The 21654-nt window shown below is 40.2% G+C and overlaps 1 protein-coding gene across 1 annotated transcript in view; it reads left to right on the top strand.

Annotated features, from left to right (window-relative positions):
* fibcd1a (fibrinogen C domain containing 1a) overlaps positions 1–21654 on the top strand; it is a 110541-nt gene that overhangs the window by 21194 nt on the left and 67693 nt on the right. Inside the window, exons 3-5 of the mRNA XM_049486224.1 lie at positions 3270–3749; positions 17223–17388; positions 18300–18436. Of these exons, the coding sequence (XP_049342181.1) occupies positions 3270–3749; positions 17223–17388; positions 18300–18436 (783 nt within the window). The remainder of the gene's footprint in view (positions 1–3269; positions 3750–17222; positions 17389–18299; positions 18437–21654) is intronic.

The raw sequence follows: 21654 nt of genomic DNA, 5'->3' as shown, positions 1-21654 counted from the left end.
GTCCCCAAACATGTTAAGTGCATATAGGTATTGTGAAGAATAATGACACTATTATAATATATTGATTTGTGCCAAAACTGGGACAGTGTGTTGCTCCACAAATCTGAAAAGGCAGGATTGATTGAAGCTCTCACTCCAAGCCCTCCTTACTTGTTGCTAAAGACGATTCGCAAAAGACGATATATATCATCCCAGGATTCACATTCATTCCCAAAAGCTGACCCTTAGAGTTATTATTTAAGCATTTTTATGTCCTCTTGGTGGCGACAGAAGGCCACACCTGTAATCATTTACAAGATATAGCTGCATGAGACTCGTATATACATAGAGAGGCTAGAGAATTGAAGACGACCACAACAAAGAAACCTTCTCAGTTGATAACCCTTCAGTTTCTCCAAAGTGCCCCTGTGCTTTATTTAACTTTAAATGAAAAAAAGCAGCAGCAAGGTGAGAGACCACGACTTCTCCACGTGACTCTCCTCACTCTGAACCTGACACTTCACCTTCACCTCCTCAAATAAGTAATCACAGCTGCTGTCATCTCCTGTGTGTCAACGTGGTTGACCTCCCAACAACGTGACTGCCCTCCCTGCTATCATTGCCGGTCCGCGGCGGGTGCTACAGCTCTGAAAGACGAGCTGAAGAAGAGGAGAAGTCATTTTGCTTTTGTTTTAAGCTACCCTCATAACCCCTGCACTATACCCAACCCACCCCACCTCACCACCACACCATCCCTCAACTCTCTCACACACACACACACACACACACTTCCCATCTCCCACCTCCAGCCTTGCTGGCATCGCTTCAGTGGCGACACATAAAAGCTCTTATCAAATATTGTCCGCGCTCAGCCGAGCGTGGCCTCCCGATCTTGACCCGTCACTGTCCAGGGCAAGAGGTGCCATCTATGCGGCCACCGTCTTGCCTCGTTGGTAGAGGAATCGGGAAGTGGTAGGGTGCGAGGACCCCTCTGGGCTATCCACGGTCAGTGCCTGGGTTGAGATGCAGGTTGTGGTTTGCTAAGCAGAGTGTTTAAGTGGCTGCTTGCTCTTTTTGCGTTTTCCAGTAGAGCTCCTCGAAGGCCCTCACTCTTTCCAAGTGTATATAAAGATTACCGAGGCTACATAGGCGCTGCCTAGCTCAGTGTGCTGCCAGATTTTCTGCTATAGGCCTGCTGGCTGTGTTCACAAATAATTTCAGACGAGCTATGCCAATTTGTGATCCGATTACACCCCCTGTATATGGTGACAAAACATCTGATCCAAGATAAGCACACCTGCTTTCAGCTGCTACATCAGCGTAAGCCGGCCTTTGTCGCTTTTTTTTTTGCAGCTCCAGACATCATACCACCTAATTCCTGTGGGCAGCAGACGTTGTTGCTTTGCCTTTATTGTAACAAATTGATCTATAACTGCTCTCTTGTGCTGTTTTGTGAGAACTGGGGACTGGAGTCTTTTGTGCACATTAATTATCTTTAAAGAAAATATGACAGTGCATGCAGTGGATGCTGCAGGGTGTGGGAAAATAAGTTCTGCGCTCATGCTATGCTTTGTTTCGCTCTATGGGTGCACTGCAAACAGCCGCTACACTACAGGGTAATATTAATTCAGCCTGCAAGCCCCTAAAGCATAATGATCTCTTTCATGGATGGGGGAATAAACATAACGATTGCAAATTTATAGCAGGGAGTTAGCAGTGTTAGCAGCCGTTGGATGGCATATATAGATGTAGACATATTGGATATTTAAATGATTTAAATGATGTAGAGAAAGGTTTGCCACCTGAATTTTATTTTACAGTGTGTGAATGTGTGTGTGTCTGTATTACGTACTGGCTGTTGATTTAACACCTCATGAATAGCCTCCATAGGGGACACATTGTATTCATAAGTACCAGCCTGTTACTGTGGTTAGGCCATACCTCTCAGTGGTTTAATTCTGTTCGCAAATAGCACCCTAGCACATGGGCATTGACTCACTCTGGCATATATATAAAGAAAGCAAGACAATGAAAATGTTCGAAACGCACCCAGCAATTGTACAGGAATGTGGCGTTCGCAGCGAAGTGAAATATCGAAGTGGCAGTCGTAAAACTACAGGGGGGAAATCACAGTCATGGAACAAGCTCACTCTGAAAAATAAGAAGAAAAGAAAAAAAAACACTAAAAGATAAGCAGGGCCTCTTGGTGTGGTGGCTCCCTAAGCCTCAGTGTTTGCCCATCAACTCTTATTCACTTCATTTGTCACTATAGCCGCCTTTGTTGCTATATGTACACAGTCTAGTTCTTACACAGAGGAGAGAGTTGTCAACTCCAGACACTTAACCAAACCTGAATGGATTGAGCTGCAGGGCTCGTATCAGTATCTTCCTTCATTCTTCGGTCTCTCGCCCTGTGGGGATTTTTCCTCTCCGGTCCCACAGAGTAGCTGCAGAAACAAAGCGCCTCCTGTAGTTTATTATTCCAGCCCACTACTCGCAGGCCCAGAGCAATCACAGAAATCAGTGTAAAGCATTCACTGAACTACACTGAGCTAGTACCCCTCTCCACCCCCTACCATTTCTCCCAGCGTGTACCTGCTGCACGCACAATACTGCACGCCTGCGCACGATCTGTACTGCAACACAGTCAGTTTGCACTTATTCATGGTATATGAGTGTGTTGAAATCAGCCGGCGAGAGTCGTGAGAGCAATTTAAATAAATGACAATTAAAACCCAGGATCCTGAATGCCTTTAAATTACACATTAAAATATGTATGCAGATGACTGGTCTTGCGCATTATGCTGCCGCTGTTGTTGTTTCTGTTATGAAATGAACTATGCCTGTCTTTTTATGATAATTGGATCTCGAGCACCAGCAAAACTGGCTTTTTGTCTGTGTTCAAAAACATCATTTCATCAAAATGAAGGGGTTCCGCGCAGCCAATTTGTTGGATTCTTTAGCTGACGCATAATAGCAAACCACATGCAGTTCTTTTTTTCCATGTCTGTCTGTGTTTATGCGCAACAGGGATTTTTATTTATTTATTTTTTTTTAGGTATGTGCTTCCTAATGCTGAGGAAGATACAAAGAACCTATTTCTTACTCTTTCGTTTTTGTGAATGTTTTTTTTTTTGTGCTTAACCACCCCTGTTTTATTTATATGAAGTTTCTTTATAGCCTGCAATTTCAGAGCTGGAAAGTGCATTTGCAGATTTGCGGCGTAGACGTTCATTCCAAAACTCTGAGCAATTTTCTCTGTCTCTTGTCTCTCTGTTTCTCTCTCGCAGAGGATGAGCTGTAGCTACCTCCTGTGCACCATCCTGCTCTTTGTTGCTGTTTTACTGGCTGTCACAGTGACCGGTACCATCCTTCTGATGAATCACTACCAGGTGCCCTCCGGCCCTGACGCTCCTCCCATCATCAGCACCAATCAGGACGAGGGCAACGCCCTGGTGACGGTGGAAAAGGGCGATGGCTCGCGTGTTAACATCTTCATCGACCCCAACTGCCCCGACTACAACAACAACTTCCTGCGGCTGGAGGGGGTGCAGACGTCGCTGCTGCACTCGCTCACCGACCACGACACTGATCTGAAGTCAGTGAAGGGTCAGGACCGGGCCCTGCTGGTCAAACTGGCTGAGGAAGTGGCCAAGCTGTCGGCCCACGCCAGCCAGCTGAAGATGGAGTACAATGCGCTGAGACAGGGCCAGGGGAGCATCGGGCAGGAGATCAGCACTCTCCAGTCAGAACAAGGCAGACTCATCCAGGTTAGAGATGCTCACTCATACACTCACTCATCCAGTATACAGAATAATAGTTGATCTGATGTGGAGGAGACGTTAGGAAGGAGTCAGATTGTTGTCAAACATTAAATAAAATAAAAAAGACAGAAAAGAAGTAAAAATGAACAACAGCAGGATATGGGGACGATAGGATCTGTCAGCAACAGATTGTTCATTTGGCAAATTAAAAATAGTCTTGAGTGTAATGGCAACAAATTAAAAATTAATTTATATAGTTTAAGACAAGCAAATTTCCCAAATTAACAACATGCCAAACATGTACACATTATAGTAACGGGCATGCATTTTGATCTCCTAGTGCAATTAAACAGTGATAAATGTACGCATATTGTTTGATTTCTTATTTCCTGCACTTCTTTCAGCCAATCAGATTCCTTTATTTTCACCCAAGCACCCTGCCCTATATCATCTTGCCTCACCTTGTCTAGCTTCACGCTTCAGTCAGATACCTTATTAATGATAATGCTGTTTATTGCATGCCAAGTTAGCATCAACGCTAATCCAGCTAGCTACCTACTGAGCCATCCACTACTTTCATTTGCTTCACACACTCGCTCCGTCACTCTCTCTTTCTTTGTTTCTCACACACACACTTTAAATCAGGAATTAAAATGTAAGATTTAGTGTGTTTTTTGCTATTTAAAGTCCCTAAAGATAAAACAACTGTTTCAGATATGAAGACATTCGCTGTGTGACCAGAGCCTTAAGTCCAATTTATACTTCCCCGTCAAACCTACACCGTAGCCTACGTGTTGCCGTGTACCTCACGGTGTAGCCCATGCTGTAGCTCGCTGTTCACCTCAATGGACAGCCGCAGCTAGTCCCGGTAGTTCCCACCCACACATTCCTGCCTTCCCGGATTAAACTGCAGAGTGATGCAGAGTCACTGATATGCGCACGCAGAAGTATAAACGCGCTCCACTGCATAGCACACTCTCGCTTGCTACACGTAGTCTACGGCGTAGGTTTGACGCAGAGGTAGAAATTTGATCCTCCTTATGATTTACACACTGAGAAGCTCCTTCAGCTTCTTCTTCTCACAAAGCTTCTAGAAATGATTTAACCATTAGTGAAGTTCATGTGCTGTCTAAACAAATGAGAACCATCTATATGCTCTTCTGGGTATATAATATCATGAGTGGGCAAATGCCAAGCCTCATTGCACATTATGTGCGTTAAGGGGGCGAACAATGCTGTTCTGCAGGTCTATAAAGCAAGGTGAAACACTTACTCTGTGTGTTTTACGTAAATGGTGTAAGCTCCACACAGCGTAGTGCACAGTGCCTTTGTTTATGTTGTTACTCTTCAGACATTAGCAGGATATTTTCTCATCTGACTATTTTAGTCTCGACTCTCTGCATGCATTAATTGCCAGTCTACTGAGTGTGTATTGAGAAAGAGCGGTTCTTTTCTCACTCAAAGTGCAATAATTGTCTGGAGAATTGTCAGGAAGCTGAGCTCTTTTACAAGAGCACTGTCCTAATATGTGTGAGGCACACTTAATTATCACTGTGTAACACAGACAAAACAAAACAACCTGGGGCTCAATTAACTAAGAGGCGTAAAGTTGAAAACTGAGAATGCTTCCCAAACCCTTTGTAACAGTCATTCACCTAACGTACCCTAGGTAGTGCCTTAAAAAATGTGGAAACTCATTTAAGAGCTTGTAGGTACAATGTCAGCACAACCTACACACAGTGTGCAAAGTACTTTCAGAATACTTCAGTGACAGCACTCACAAAGCCCAAAAAAGCATGATTTTTTTATTGAATCAAAATGATGCTGTATTTTTATCTTACAATAACAGCGTAAAATCATTCTAATACTTTCACTGGCTGTTCAGGAGAGAATGGTGTTTTTTCATTGCCACTCTGCATTCAGAACAGAAGCTTACTGTACTATGGAGCTCTGGAACTGTGTACCATATTTTCTGCACGATAAAGCACACTTAAAATGCTTTAAACGCTTTATACTAACTCTTTAGAATCCTTATATATTAACTGTATCAGTCAGATTATAAGCAGCATTAAAGCCACTTCACTGAAGAGCAGCGTTTTAAAGGAGTTTTAGTAAAGTTTCTCCAGCACCGAGGCTGAAGCAGTATCAGCATTAGCCGCTAACCACAGAGCTAGCTCTTTTGTCGTTTAGAGGTGAGTATATTGGACTTTAGTCTGCGTGTTTACTGTGTTAAAACAAGCTACGTGGAATGAATCACTATCTGAGAGGGCCCTGGGTTACCAGAAAATCTATGGTTCCTCAGTATAGAGCTGTTGGGTGGCTAGGTTTACTAGTGCTAAGCTCTGCTAATGGTGGCTACCCCTGCTGCTAACCACGGCAAAAAAAACGGAAATCTAAGCTTACTGAAAATAAATAAAAGCGCTTTACTTAACCAAAAAAAAAACAGTTTTCAGGAGAGAAATCTGTGTAGGTTAACATCCAGCACTTGTTTGACTTTAAAAGAAAATGTTTCTTTAAGAATTACAGTTTTGTTTACTTAGTCGCTTCCCCCCAGCTTCCCCATTAGAACAGAAACATTGCGACACCCCTGTTCTTTATTACCGTCGCATAAAATGCACTTTATAATACGATGCGTCTTGTATTGCATAAAAAACAATTACAATCACATAATAAATGCATGCATGCAAAATAATTGCATTATCCAACAAAGTGTTGAACAAAAGTGGCTTTTGTTATTGTTGCTGCCTTTGCAGTGTAACATCTGGTCTTAACCTGACCTTGTCCAATACATAAGTGCACCTTAAATACTCTAATGCCAAACTGAATATCTGGCACAAGCAAACCTTTGAACATGGATTTCTTATAAGCTGTTAGGAATGTGCATAAAGCCCTTTTTACAATTTCATTCAAGTTGAGAGTTACATGGGAATCATCAGGGTTGAACAAGGGACTGAAGCATTAAACAAGGGACTTTTATCCAGGGCATAGCAACAAATCCATGGCACTGCCCACTAATATGGTATTTTTGCTGACCCAGTAAAGGAACACTACAAACAAAGCTTAGTAAAAACCTAGCAGAGACGCAGGAAGTTTTATAAATAACTTTATATTCCTATCCATGTTACTATCATTGTGTTATTAATAGGGATAGGACAAAATATCAATATTACTGTATGATATATTGAATCAATTTGTTTGTGATACATTATTAGTATATGGCACCAAATATCGATTTTATTTTTTATTAAAACTTAGGGACTTTAACCTTCCTAAGACTCTTCCAAATTTATATTACTGAAGTTACAATCTGGCTGTTATATTGGTTCTGTTGAACTTACTACCCATGCTACCCATTTGAGTTACTAGCTACTGCTGAGAAAGTTTTGTGGGGGTATTTGTGTTTCACCCTTTTTGCTCATGCACAACCCTATTCTGCATTCACTGTAATCTGTATTCTTCCACTTTCAGTCACATGACATTAATGGGACATGCAAAAACAGTTATTAAGCAAGCTAATCCATACCATGATTTGTTGTCAATAATGTTTTAGCAGCGGCGAAACACAATGCTGATTAGTTGTTGAAGATCTAATACAGCTTTAAAAATGGAACATCCCTCAATGAATTCCAGCGTGGTCATTGATTTAGCTTGGTTGGCCTAGAAAACATACTTGAATACAAAGAAAAGACGCTCTGTCAGGTGTCAGAAACAGATTAGCTGCAATGGATTCTGACATAGAGGTGGAATCAATGAAAACATGCATGATTGAGCAGAAACAGAAGACTCATTATCTTGCTTGATTTCAAACTGTTCAGACCCTGCAGCTTCTCCAGCAGTTTATACGCCATTATATTGGGGCGTCTGCATCTACTGCTCTGTCTTCACATAGATTAGTGCAGAGGTTCACAAATGTTTTCATGCATAGATACATATTTAGATGCAGTGAGTGTTGTGCTGCAACTCCGCCAAAAAAAAAAAGACAGTGAGGAAGTCACTGCATGTCTTATACAACTGTTTTAGGCTTCCCATGTGGGTAACCCTTTTTTAAACATGCATTTCTGGACAAGCTGAGAGATGCAGAACCATCACTGAAAGTGATAGAGGCATGTGGACGAAGGGGATTATGTAATATTACAGGACACATCACACTCTAACATGACTTATGGGATTACGCAGAATTATAGACTGTAGTTCTCGCATTAAGTGCTGCCCTGCCTGCTTTACCAAAGTGGCATTGCCGTACAGAAGCAGGCATGCTGATCCAGGAGTAGCAATAGTAGCAAAAAAAGACACTACCCTCCATATTACAGTTGCAAGAAAAGGTATGTGAACCATTTGGGATTACTTGGATTCCTGCATATTGGAGTTCACAACAATAGACAAACACAGTCTGCTTAAACTTAAATACCACACAAAAAAACAAATCTTAAAATTATATGTTTACATGGTTTTATTAAACACAACGCATTAACATTCACAGTTATGAATGAGTTTCAGTAAAGTTTCTCCAGAACCGAGGATGGAGCAGTATTAGCATTAGCCGCTAACCACAGACAGAGCGGTTTCTGCTTCTCTACAGTGCAATCGTTCTCCAAGCATAAATGATGAGAAGACCCTAGTTATGTCTGAAGAAGTTGTGCCAGTTGTGTACAGAGGTTCCCAAATGTTTTTATGCAAAGATACATGTTTAGATGCAGTGAGTTTTTTGTGCTGCAACTCCACCATAAAAGACAGTGAGGAAGTCACTGCATGTCTTATACAACTGTTTTGGGCTCCCCATATAGGGCACCCTTTGAACATGGATTTCTGGACAAGCTGGGAGATGCAGAACCATCACTGAAAGTGATAGAGGCATGTGGACGAAGGGGATTATGTAATATTTCAGGACACATCACACTCTAACATTAACATGAAGTTGTGCCATTACTGGGACGTAATAACAGTGTTATTCCAACCCTGATACCAGAGACAGACTGATACCAGCGGTGTGGGAGACAGATGGGACCAGCAGCCCCAACATTTAGATCAGCATTTAATGAATTCAGCCAGTGAACTAGGACCATGCTTTCATTAGATTTCCTCAGCCAGGCAATAAACACAAGGCTGTCTCCCATAAACCTTTGCTGTGTGCCTGGTTATTATTTGTCATATATTCTTAGATAAGCTTTATAATAGGGTGTAGTTCCTGGCTTGAAGGGCAGCTTAGATTAAAGATTAAAATGAGATGTCTTGTTGATGAGTTGTCTACTTTAATCTCTTTGGCCATATAGGAAAAAAAAATAAATAAATAAACGAAGATCACGTTAAAAGCCGCTGTGGTGAAATACGGTGAAAGTATTTTTGGATGAAATCCACCCCTCAATGGAAGGTATCCTTTGAACAGCAGTGACTCCGCTCAGGGAGGGCAAAGGGTGGCGAATGTTTCTTATAACTCTCAAGCTAACGACTATGTTTTGCTGTTAAATTCCTCAACCTCTTAGAAAAGAAAAGCTCAAATACTGACTCTGACTTGTTTCAAGTGGACACAATAACTGAAGTGTTGCCTAATAGCATAGAAGGAGTAGAAACCCTCCCTTTTTCCCCGAGCAAGACCTTTTCTCAATTGCTTTCTCTCAAGCGTCTGAGCCACATTCCACAGCAGGAGATCAGACTACAGTTCAGTTATCATCTCTTCACAGAGCCAGGCTGTTAAAAGGCAGGTTTGATATTATTTCTGTAAAATACACTAAATATAACAATAATGCCTCACAATTATTGCATGATTTTGTCCTTTCCTAATAAATAAAACGCTTCTCTTCGAGTAAAATAAATTGCTGAGATGCTAAGTCATTTTGTCCTGTGGGTGCCTTTGAAGAGAAAGGGTAAAGGTTTCATTTGTGGATCCCTAGGTACCAGTCATCTCAGCACAAGCGCTGGGTCATTAAGAAAGCAGGAAGGCTGTGGGCTCCCGTTCTCATTATCCCCCTTCACTGCCCGGAAAACACCGCAGTGGCGGCGGATGTGCACAAACCCACTGGTGTGAATATCCCAGCATTAGGGGGAAAGGCATTGCTTAAGCCTTTTACATGAGTAGAGATATGCTGACAGAAGACAAATGAAAGTGAATTGAATGAAAATATCTTTTTTTAATGCCTAATTGATAGGATAAAGATTTTCATCTTTGCTGAACGCCAGCAAAATACCAGCAATTTTACCACATAATCATATGCATTAATATTATTATTAATATTAAAATTGCATAGTGCCCTCTATGTTTAAACACAGAGTAATGTAATATTTATTTCAGACATGTCAGTGTTATATTTGGTATATAATTGTAATTGTATATAGATCCAATAGTGTCAGGGCAGTTTCTCTTTAAAAACAACAGACCATAGTCTGAACCACCAACATTCTGTACATTTACAAGGGAAATGCTCTGCATTTACTTTTGACTTGGAATGAAATCTTTTTACATTGACTTAACAAATTAGGTTAAATATACAGTATTTTTTGCACTATAAGGCGCACTTAAAATAATTTTATTTTCCTAAAAAACGTGCACCTTATAATCCTTATTATGTATTGATTCTACCAGTCAGATATTAAGGATCAGTAAAGCCACTCTGCTGAAGTACAGAGTTATACAGGAGTTTCAATGAAGTTTCTCCAGCAGTGAGGCTGGAGCAGCATAAGCATTAGCCGCTAAACACAGCGCGAGCTTTTTCGACGTTCAGAGGTTTGTGTATTGGACTGTCGTCTGTGTGTTTACCGTGTTAAAACAAGTTACGTGGAATGAACCACTAGCTAATATTACTAGCGCAAAGCACTGTTAACTATGGCTAGAGCTGATGCTGCTAACCCCGACTAGCACTGCTGCTGCTAACCGTGGCTAGCGCTGATGCTAATCACACTGTTGAAAATATTGGAATTTTAAGCTTACTGTATATAAACAGTTTTCAGTAGAGTAATCTGTGAAGATTAACTATTGTTGTGTAAAAAACTAGTTAAAAATCTGGAGTAAAAAAACACACATTCTCTGAACATTCTCTACTTAATGAATTAGTGTGTAAAAATGTAATTTTCTCTACTGTTGCTCAGGAATGTGTCAGATCGTCATTGAAAACTGACTAGACTGACGCATCCTCGGCTTTAATACACTGTAAAAGCTTTAAGGACTTTTCAAGTATGAATGAATCTTGCTCTGACAGGATGGCAGAATGTTTTAGATTCCATTAAAGAAGAGGTAGCTGAAGCCTTTCCCAGTCTCACCTCATTTCAAGTCTTCCAGAGACTGGAGAACTCATAACTAGGTCAGCACCACGGCTGTGGATCTGGCTGCAGATCTGAGGTGGTGAAGGGATAAGTGGAATAAGTTAGGAGATGTAGTTCACACTCCGTTCTTTAAGTTTAAAGGCATCTCAGGACAGCTCGCTGTGTCTTGAAAGTCTCGCTTTGGCAAAGGCCAGATCAGAGAGTCGACATCACTCCTGTAGGAGTGCTTAACATATCCTCTAGTTAATTATCAGAGTGGCCTCATTAGAACGAGTGCCACGGGTAATTGCCTGGCAAGTCAGACAGCGCGCGTCTCGCCCATCGCCTGGTGATCAACCTTTGTCGCCTAGACAACTCGCTTTTGCCCTTTACCTTGGAGAAGTGTCTCGCATGAAAGAGACTGTTGACTCATCTGTCAGAGCTACGATAAAATTAATAAACGTTCCCCTGATCTGCCGGCAAAGACTCATCTGTAATCTGACAGAAATTACTGGAAAATTGAGATACAAAGGAAAAAAGAGTTGGTCTAAACTTTCTTTGACCCCAATAATTTAGCTTCTGATTGAGATGCAGCCAGTCACTATTGAAATACTGTTGATTCTGGAGGCCAAACCACAGAGTATGCTCTCTGGAAATAACGGCCCAAGCTACGTCCGCCCCAGGCACTCTGCTTGATCAACTCAAGGAATATTTTGACAGCACTGAGACTAATTTTAAAGATATGTGAGTGAGTGCGCGCCAAGGCACAGCATTAAACCAGCTTGACCATTTTCAATGGCCTTGTCTCAGTTTAAATAAGCCAGTTTTATACATATTTAGACCACGTCAAACCTGGCAGGGATTTGCAGAGATTTTCAAAGACGGCAACAAAAAACTTGACTGCCTTGTTTTATAATGGCATGCTTCAGTAAAGGCTTAATGCAGCGAATGTCTTCAAGTCCTCATTAGAGTGGGTGTGCATTAAGAATGGGTGTGCTTTGTCGTGGCCTAAGGGATTTTAGTCCGAGAAAATGTAACGGAGCAAAGCCAGAACAGTGGGTTGCACTGAAAGACTCGCTTCTAGAAACCAAGAGAAGAAAGAGAGGAGGACTGCGTTTTGCCCTCAAGGAGGCCAGTTAATCATATAAGGATAATGTTTGGCTGCAGAGTTCTTTATATTAATGGTTTAAAGGTTGTGTCTCGTTGAAAAGAAGAGATGCTATGTTAAAGGGGACATGTCAATGTCAATCTGATTTTCTTGGCATAACTTTAAAATATTAAGTGTTAAATACCTGGAATTGATATACAGTGCAATTTAAATAAAACTTTAAAGCTGAAAAAACTTAGGAAAGGAAACCGGAATCAGTGCTAAGCTAAAAGCTAACAATAGCTGAATGGCTTTTTATTATCTTTCCACGTTTTTATTATCTCAGCTGAATCAAACTGGAATTAAACACAAATATATATATACAACTATAATAGTTTTCTCAGCATCTTGAAGGAAGGAGTTCCTGGAGGTGCTGAACAATAGCTGCTGGTTTTTATCTTCAAGCTGTGATGCTCCAGCTTTTCCAAATCACCCATCTTAGTCCCAAATCATGTATTTAATACAAACATTAAATGAGAAAGTGTGTCTAAAAGTACTTTTAGATGCATAAAAAGTGGTTTAAAAAAGCACAGAAAGCTGAAAATACACTCTACAAATTAAGGTGCGTCAAAAAGTTATTTTAGTGATGCTACAGAAGAACCACTTTGAGTTCCATAAAATAAAAAGCCAAGTTTTTAAGTGTAAAAAAATAGGATTACACCAATTAACACTCCACAGGATTAATTATTGTTAATCAGTTAAGTAATGTCTTAACTAATTATTAATTTAAATTATTAAACTGCATTTTACTGCTTGTATAAAATGAATTGATTAAATGAATGACATATATAAGTAGTGTCAATTAATAATTTTTGAGACATTGTGCCATACATACTGTTAATTAATGTACCCTTATTGTAAAGTGTTACCAGAAACATTTATATTAGGTAAAAGAGTGTTTTATATGTTTAATTGAAGCTAAAAAAAAGATATAAGAATAAAGAAGTGTGATAAGCTTTAGATTTTAGATTTAAAATGTTTCCCACATTGTTTCTGCAACAACAACAACAAAAAAAAAAAAACTAAAATACGAGGGAAAAGAGCAGAGAAAAAAACAAGAATATAAACTGTATTATGCTGTAGAAATATTCTCATATGTTTGCAGTCATTCATGCTGTAAGATTGAAAGTTTTGATTGTCTGGCATGCAGTGCTATTTTCTATTCCATTTCTAGCAGTGCTGTGCTGTTCATTAATCTTTCCTTCTCCAGTGAGCATCAGGCTTTCTGTGTAGTTTTTTTTTTCTGGGCTTTTTTGAGTGTGAGCTGCGTTCCAGACTCAGATGCCCAGTCTGTTAGGGAGATTATTGATGATATGGGAGACTGCAGGAAAAGCAGCTCTGAATGTGTCTGTGATTAATGGATGCACCTCAACAAAGCAAAAGGGGCTTTATTTTAAATAATGTTCAATGCAGCAACAGCAGCCATCAGCAGCGTGCTCCACACAGCTGATAGTATGTTTACAGAGCAGGCTGGGCAGCAGAGATATAAAAGCATGCTTTATCTCCTAACGGAGGACCAGAGGAGCGGTGCGGCCTGAATTCTAAGCGAAAGACATCTAAATCCCGCTCTGTTTTTTCACCGCTTCGCTTAAAGATTCCATCAGGACCGGCGGAAGCGGCAAGCTGGTTTCCTGGGGATGCGTTTTACTCAACATGCAAGAGCAGTTAGATGTCATAATTGGATATGCTGCTATTCAAAAGCCTCTGCTGTTAAGGACTAAAACGTGGCCAACCAGCTACAGAGATTCTTAATTAGGCCTTTAAGACAACATCAGTGCACGCAGCGAAGTTGTTCTATGTAATCTATGATTTTTATTCTAACATCAATGGAAGGAGTCAGGAGAAGACGTTCCATAACATGAGCTCTGAAATGAACGATCAGATGCAGGGGCTGCAAGATAAACCATATTTTTTTATTGTTAGCTTGATAAGAGTTTTCACAATAAATACATCAAAAACATTGCAAATAACAGCAAACTAAAATTGCACTACCTGCAGATATAAACAGAGGATGCTCTTTACACTGCAGACTGTAGTCAAGTGGAAGAGTGAGGTTAAGAGAAACTTTGGCTCTATATTGACTCAATTTAGCTATAAATTTAATGATACATTGACCTGAATTTCGTTTGATTGTCTAGTTTCAATGTCCTCAATGTGGCAACCAGTGTGGCAATCACATATTGGAAGGAGGGGGCAAGATATTGGTACATTTAGAACATAATGGGTCCGATTAACACACTATGTATTAAGGCGTGTTGCGATGCTCATTATTACACTATGTTACACTAATATCTTGGCAACGGAAAACACAGGTGCACCACTGACTGATTAGAACCCTGACAACAGTCAACAGTCAGCCATCAATACCTTCCATATGTCCATATGCCCATAGATCTTGTACAGCCATGCAGGGGTGCCGTGTTCCCATAAATGATCCACAGCATGAACAAGCAGGTCAGTTTCCTCTGCTGAGATGCTGAGAAGCTTAGAAGCGCTGCACCTTTAAAATAGCAATCTGCTAAAGTCATACCACACCTGGCTCTTAAAGGGAATAGCAAGTGCCACATTGATTAGTTTAGTTTAGTTCATGTTATGTTTGAAACCCATGATTAATTAAGAGAATTAGTACATGCCTTTTGCATTTTGCATGCATTTTTTGAGCCGTGCAAGGTGTACTTTTCTCGTTGTTACGATAGCAAAGACACACTGACACGCCCAAAATAAAGTTGCACGGTGCACAGTTGACAGCTTAGCTATAAATCACTAAAATCTGGCCCAGTGTATATAATTCCTTTAAATGCACTCTCATAAATCATTTGAATCAAAGTTTTTGGTAAAAGCAAATATTATTATACAGTATATTTTTACAGAGTCATGAAAATGGACCCTTTTAGATACTGTGTTCCAGTTTTTTCAGTCTAATCAACTTTCTCTGCACATTATGAAAAGTGCAGTAATTGCAGGCCAAGCCTCTCAGGAATTGTTTTTTTGTATCCCGAGGTCGTATGAGTAGGGCAACAGGTTTATTCAACGGTGGAAAAGCATCAACAGGTGACGCTGCCTCTCCCCTTGCCGTCGTCATGTTTTTCTTTCTCTATTCTCCCCGCTATTGGGCCAACCTACTCGTGAATGACAGGTGAGCACGGTTGCTGTGGCAACATGTGAGGAGAGGGCGTGTGAGATGAATCCGTGCTGAGAGCAGAGAGCGTTAATGTCCCCACTGTCCGCTCGGGAGGTGACCAACACGTCAGCTGCCATCATTGTCAACCTAACCAGCGGCCACACACACAAATACTTAGCTTCAGACGTTGCCACACACACCACCGCATTAGCACATGCTCCAACTCTACACACACACAAATACACACAACTGGGTGTTTGTTCACTACACCCCTGAGGGCTTCACGTTTTCAGTGCGTCGAGGGGAAAGAGGAGAGCTTTCAAATATCATTTCCTCTAATTGCAGACTGGGATTTACGTACAGCCGGATGCTGATGTCTCATACGTGAGGACCTGCCCCACATAGTAACTGTGGGGCACAGGACTGTGTAGTGTAGTCTGCATCACTCAGGGTCAGCGCTAACTGTCACACCAGACTGTCGAGTAGTAGACAAGCCTTAGCAGCACTGCTGAGACAGACACAAAAAACTGTGCCTCTGTCCTGTCGTCACCTCTCACTGTGCTGAAGGACAGAATGTCTGATGTAGTGTAATCTTACGGAATGACTTGTACTTTTACTTGTGAAATATTTGTTCTTGTACATCTTGTTCATTGTGTAACTGTAGCCAAAGTCCTCACTGTTTCCACTACATTACAGCTCTGGATTGTTTTTGTTGTTGCTATTTATAGGTTTATGTTTGAGTAAAATGAACTTCGAACAACATTTCTCCTAAATTCCAAATAAAAATATCATCATTTAGAGCATTTATTTGCAGAAGATGAAAAAAATGATTGAAATAACAAAAAAGGTGCAGAGCTTTCCGACCTCAAATAATGCAAAGACAAAAACTAATTCATAGTAATAACAAGTTTTAAGAGTTCAGAAATCAATATTTGGTGAAATAACCCTGGTGGTTTTTAATCACAGTTTTCATTCATGCATTTTGGCATCATGTTCTCCTCCACCAGTCTTACACACTGCTTTTGGATAACTTTATGTTGCCACTCCTGTTGCAAAAAAATAAAAAAAATAAGCAGTTCAGCTTGGTTTGATTGCTTGTGATCATCCATCTTCCTCTTGATTATATTCCAGAGGTTTTCAATTTGGTACAATCAAAGAAACTCATATATATACTCATATGTATACATAAGGGTACGTTATACATGTTTGTATACTATGTATGCATATAGATAAATTGATGGCTAATTTCACTGGTACTTGTGACCATGTGACAATAAAGGCAACTCTGATATGGCAAAAACATGGTTATTGATAATATGTAACTTTAAATGTCAGCAGTTCTTATATATATTGTGGTAGACCCTGGGGTTAGGGGCGTGACCACTGTGACCCGGAAGGAGGAAGCGCACAGATAACACAGACACGGGGAGTAAATAACTCAAAACGTACCTTTTATTTGGCTTTTAACTGCCCTCCACCACACCCAAAACAACTCAAATAAACATACTCAGCCCTAATGGGGCTCTAGAGTCTGTATAATGACTTTTCTTTAGTTCTTAAATGTCCGTGCAGCCTCAGCCCTCAGCTCCCCAGTCAAGCGTCTCCTCCTCAGTGAGCTGAGGCTGAGTTTTATACCTGTCCCAGCCGGCTGCTTAATCAGTCCTGAATGCACACCGGCTGGGCCAGACATGGCTGTGAGTTCCGGCGTGGGGCGGACCCACGGTTCCCCCGCCTCCTCACGCCACAATATATATTATGTATATTAAACACAGTTAAAGTTTTATAGATGATGTTTATCACAATAAAACCAGCAGCCTGAAACAAGATTCCTGGTTACGCCTTGCTTTTGTCCTTGAATTAGTCTGAATCAAAAACAATTAGTCTCATTCTCAACAACATTCTCTATCTCTCCCTTGTTGTTTCTCCCCCTGTCTCTCTCTCTTTCTCTCTTTCTCTCTCTCTCTTTCTCTCGCTCCAGCTGTTGTCGGAGAGCCAGATCAACATGGTGAAGGTTGTGAACTCAGTGAGCGATGCGCTCAACTCCATGCAGAAGGAAAACGGCAACACGAAGGGGCGCCTGAAGGCAGATCTCCAGAGGGCTCCGATCCGCAGCATCCGGCCCAAAGGCTGCGCCAACGGAGAGGGTAAAGAAGCTCCTCATTACCCCTCCATCTCCAACCGGTCAGCTAGTCATAATGAGCCCTACAGTGGATCGGGTCTCTCTGTAGACGGCCGCTCGGCTGGCCTCTCTCTCTGCGGGCTGCAGAAGTCAGTGACGGAGGCACACTGAGAAGCTGCTGCTTAGGCTGCATGTGTAAGATGACACATGTCGAGTGTGCTGTATTTAAAAAAGTTATATACTCTCACCTCAGATGCTCTGACTGGGAGGAACAAAAGGAGAGTGGAGAGTGGAGCTCTTAACCCTTGTGTGGTGTTCATGTTTTTGTTACTCGTTTATTTTGTTACTTGTATTTAATTCAGCAAAATTAAGCAATTTTACATTAAAAATGCTTTTCACATGCTTGCTTCACCTAAATTGCAAGCAATATAAACAAACAGCTTACATGGTTAATATTTGCCCTTTACCTTTCTTATGTTACATTTCTTTCAAAAAGTGCAACACCTTTTTTTTATTATTTTTTTTTTAAAAATGTAAAAGAAAATTAATTAAACTCAAGATATGAGTAGAAAAATTGTTTAGTTTCAAATTTACAAAAGAAGCAATGTTTATTAGCCCTTGGCCAAACATACTGTATGTAATATAAATGTGTAGGGGGGAAGAGGGGGGGGGGGTCTACAGTGTGTGTTTATTGAAAATGTGTTTTGATATATGTTTTTAACAAAAAATGAGCCAATGCCAATGAGTTTGAGTTAGAAAAAATATTTTTTTAGTATCATTTGATGAAAAATGAAAATGGGTCCCACAGACCCAATCACCACACAAGGGTTAAGCATCTCTCTTAATTTGGATGATGATGATGATGATGATTATGATGATGATGATGAGCTTGGCTTGTCCTGTTTTTAATTTTTTATTAATTTTTTCCCATCCCAGGCTCCCGACCAAGAGACTGCAGTGACATCTACGCCAGCGGACAGCGGGAAGACGGGATTTACTCTGTGTTTCCCACACACTTCCCCGCAGGCTTCCAGGTTTACTGTGACATGACCACTGACGGAGGAGGCTGGACGGTGAGTGGCCGCTCGAGGACGTTTTCCCCGCCAGTATCTGTTTAGACCCAGACTCAAGAAACGTGTTTGTCTTGTGTTTGAAAGTTTTATTTTTTCCATTAGAATTAATTTCCCTGGACTAACACACTTGATTCAGCACATGATGGGCATGATAATTAATGTCATAATTAGTTTTTTACCGCAGGGAAGAAACAATAAACTGTCCAGGGTTTTGTGAGGACAGGGACTGAGAGCTGTTGTCTTTTTTAGCACAGAATGTTTTATTGCGAAAAAAAAAGTGTGCATCATCTGATATTTTTAGGCTGTAAGCTTAAGTGGGTTAAAAATCACTTTGGATTTTTTTGGAAATTGATTATTACAACATTAGAACACTTTACCTCATGGATTGCAATAGCAGTAAATGGGTTTAAATCAGTATTTTCGAAAGGTCAACACTGATGGTGTGGTCTAGTCACAGTCATTACCCTGGTTCTTACAAGAGCCATAGCTTGTTCAAAGTTCAAAGAATATTATATAAGACCATTGGTTACTTTTGGAGCAGTGTGGGCAATGTGCCAAGTCCTGCTGGAAAATGAAATCCTCATCTCCATAAAAGTTTTAAAAAAGTCAGCAGAGGGAAGCATGAAGTGCTGTAAGATTTTCCTGGAAAAACAAAACTACACTGACTTTGGAATTGATATAACTCTGCTGACAACTTTTATAAGCATGTGGATTTCATTTTCCAGCAGCACTTGGCACACTGCCCATACTGCCAAAAGTACCAAGTGGTCTTATATAATATTCTAATAAATAAATAGATCACTCTCTGTGCAATACATCTATATTTCACATTGAACTGAATTACTGGAATAAAGCAACTTTCCAATTATATATATATATATATATTTTTTTTTGAGATGCCCCTGTAACACACATATATAATTCATGTTTTACTTGCCATCCAATCTTTAAAAAGCCAAATACATTGTTTTTGCATAACTGTTTCATGCAGGAACCAACAATGTATAAAACATGGACACTGTGGTTCCACTCCTTTCTCAATTCTATAGAAATATAGTAGAAATATACAAAAAAACGTCCATCATGTGCCAGCCTGAGACAACACACTGTCACTTGCATCTTATATAAGTGGGAGTTATGTAGTAAAAATAAAATATCCCATGAATGAATTGTGGCATATGTGCTGGAATATAGATTAACATATAATTCTGTATAAATATATCCAGGCTGTGCTATAAAAATTCACATGTACATATATTTAATATATGTTTAAATAGCACTGCTTGCACTGTGTAACTGTAACCTGTCGTAACATTGTACACTTACAGAACTAAAAGGTTTTTATGTGCTAAATTAGAATTAAATGAATGGCTAGATATGAATAACTGATACTGACTCACCCCATTAGGCAGTCATACATGAAATGCTGACACCCACACACACTAATATCACATACACAGAGCACACACACACACACATATATATATATATATATATATATATATATACACACACACATAAAGAGACGTCTAGAGATGACTGCTTATGTATATATATTTCATAAGAGGAACTCTATAAACAGGGTGAGTGAAGGGGCTTTTCCTAGCATGTCATTTCTTCATTCAGCAGACATACATAAAAAGATGGACTCCGGATAACACAGTCCTTCCCAAACATTAATTATTTCCATTGTTATCTTTAAAGCAATTTACATTTGCGATCCCCTGTGTTAAGCAGCAATCACACGCACAAGCTCACTTGATTGCTTTTTTATCAGCGTGTTTTCAAGCTGTCAGGCTTTCAGGAGTCAATTGTTGTGTCCTTTTTCATCTATTTTTCCAGAGCCATTATTTATTCATAGTTCAGTGATTTAGCGGTCTCGTTTTAAAGGCCGGCCTGTTGAGGTGCGGTGTCAGAAGTGCACTGCAGCGGTTCACTCGGGGTTACGGCACACAGATAAACCCTGTCTTCAGTTGACCCTGCTGAAAAAAAAAAAAAGCTCAAGACTTTAAATTCTGCCTCAGTGAAAATATAATATAGAAAGTTTTATGAAAAGTAGTGTTATTTGAATATTTTTGGGGGGTTCGCTGTTGGCTGGCTGTTTCACTTTTGCAGATACGGTGAAGGGCTTTGGTTTCTGAGCGTTTCTGCTGTCTCCTGTATTTCTAAAATCCTTCATCTCTACACTGGAAAGAGACACAGTCAGGGATTTCTGAGCAGCAGTGTGGCAGCCCTGTCTGCTGCCTGTGAATTTTCTTAAATATAACAGACAAACAGAAGGAGGGATGGGAAATATTGCATTTCTTAAAGTTATAGATAGAGCTGTGAGACTAATTCAGAAATCTGTATCTAAGTATCTAAGAATACATTTCAAGCTACACAGTTTTGATGGACGTTTGGAGTTGAATGGGGAAGAATGGGGAATATTCAAATAGTTGATATGCACTATAGCTTTTCTGTGACTTTAATTTGTAGCACTTTTAGCTTGTTTGCTTTTGCACATATTGAATACGAGATGATAAGGCACACCCCTAACTGACATATTAAAAAATACAAGAATTTTATCGGATTTGTAAATGATCGAGGATTTCACGATACTAATATACTAATAATGCACTCCATATATCTCCATATATCCAGGATTAAAGTAAAATAAATGATACTGGACAAATATAATCTGTCTCTTGTAGATATACAGTATATATAATGGGAAATAAGAACAGTGTGAATTTCTCTTTTGCTTAAAACAGTAAAATAGTAGTACTGTCACGTGGTCCCTGTCTGTTCTCGTGTTTCTGTGTTTATTTACCTTTTCTGTGCCTGTCTCTGCTTGTGACTGTGAGTGTGTCTCCCACGTGATCTGTGTTCCTCAGTGTTTCTTGCCCTCACCTGTGTTCATTTGTAACTCCGCCCCTTAGCCCCAGGTGTTTTCTGTTTCCCGTGTGTGTGTTACACTATTTATAGTCCGTGCTCCTTTTCCCTCGTGTCGGTTCTTGTGCTTTGTTAGCCTGTTATGGTTGCGTCTCTGTTCCCCATATTTCTTGTTTTCAGTTTAGTTTCAGTTTATTTGTTTATTTTTGTCTTTTGTTACTTGTGTAATAAATTCACTCGCATTTGCATCCGCTCTCCTCGTCCTTCCTTCACGCACCCTGACAAGTACCCTGATGTGATGATTAGGGGTGGGTGATATGGCACCATATTTTATGGCATAATATTGC

This window comes from Astyanax mexicanus, chromosome 12, assembly GCF_023375975.1.
Source record: "Astyanax mexicanus isolate ESR-SI-001 chromosome 12, AstMex3_surface, whole genome shotgun sequence".
In the NCBI taxonomy this organism is placed as follows: domain Eukaryota; kingdom Metazoa; phylum Chordata; class Actinopteri; order Characiformes; family Acestrorhamphidae; genus Astyanax; species Astyanax mexicanus.
Note: the sequence above shows the minus strand (reverse complement) of the source record. Positions and strands in the feature narration are given on the sequence as shown.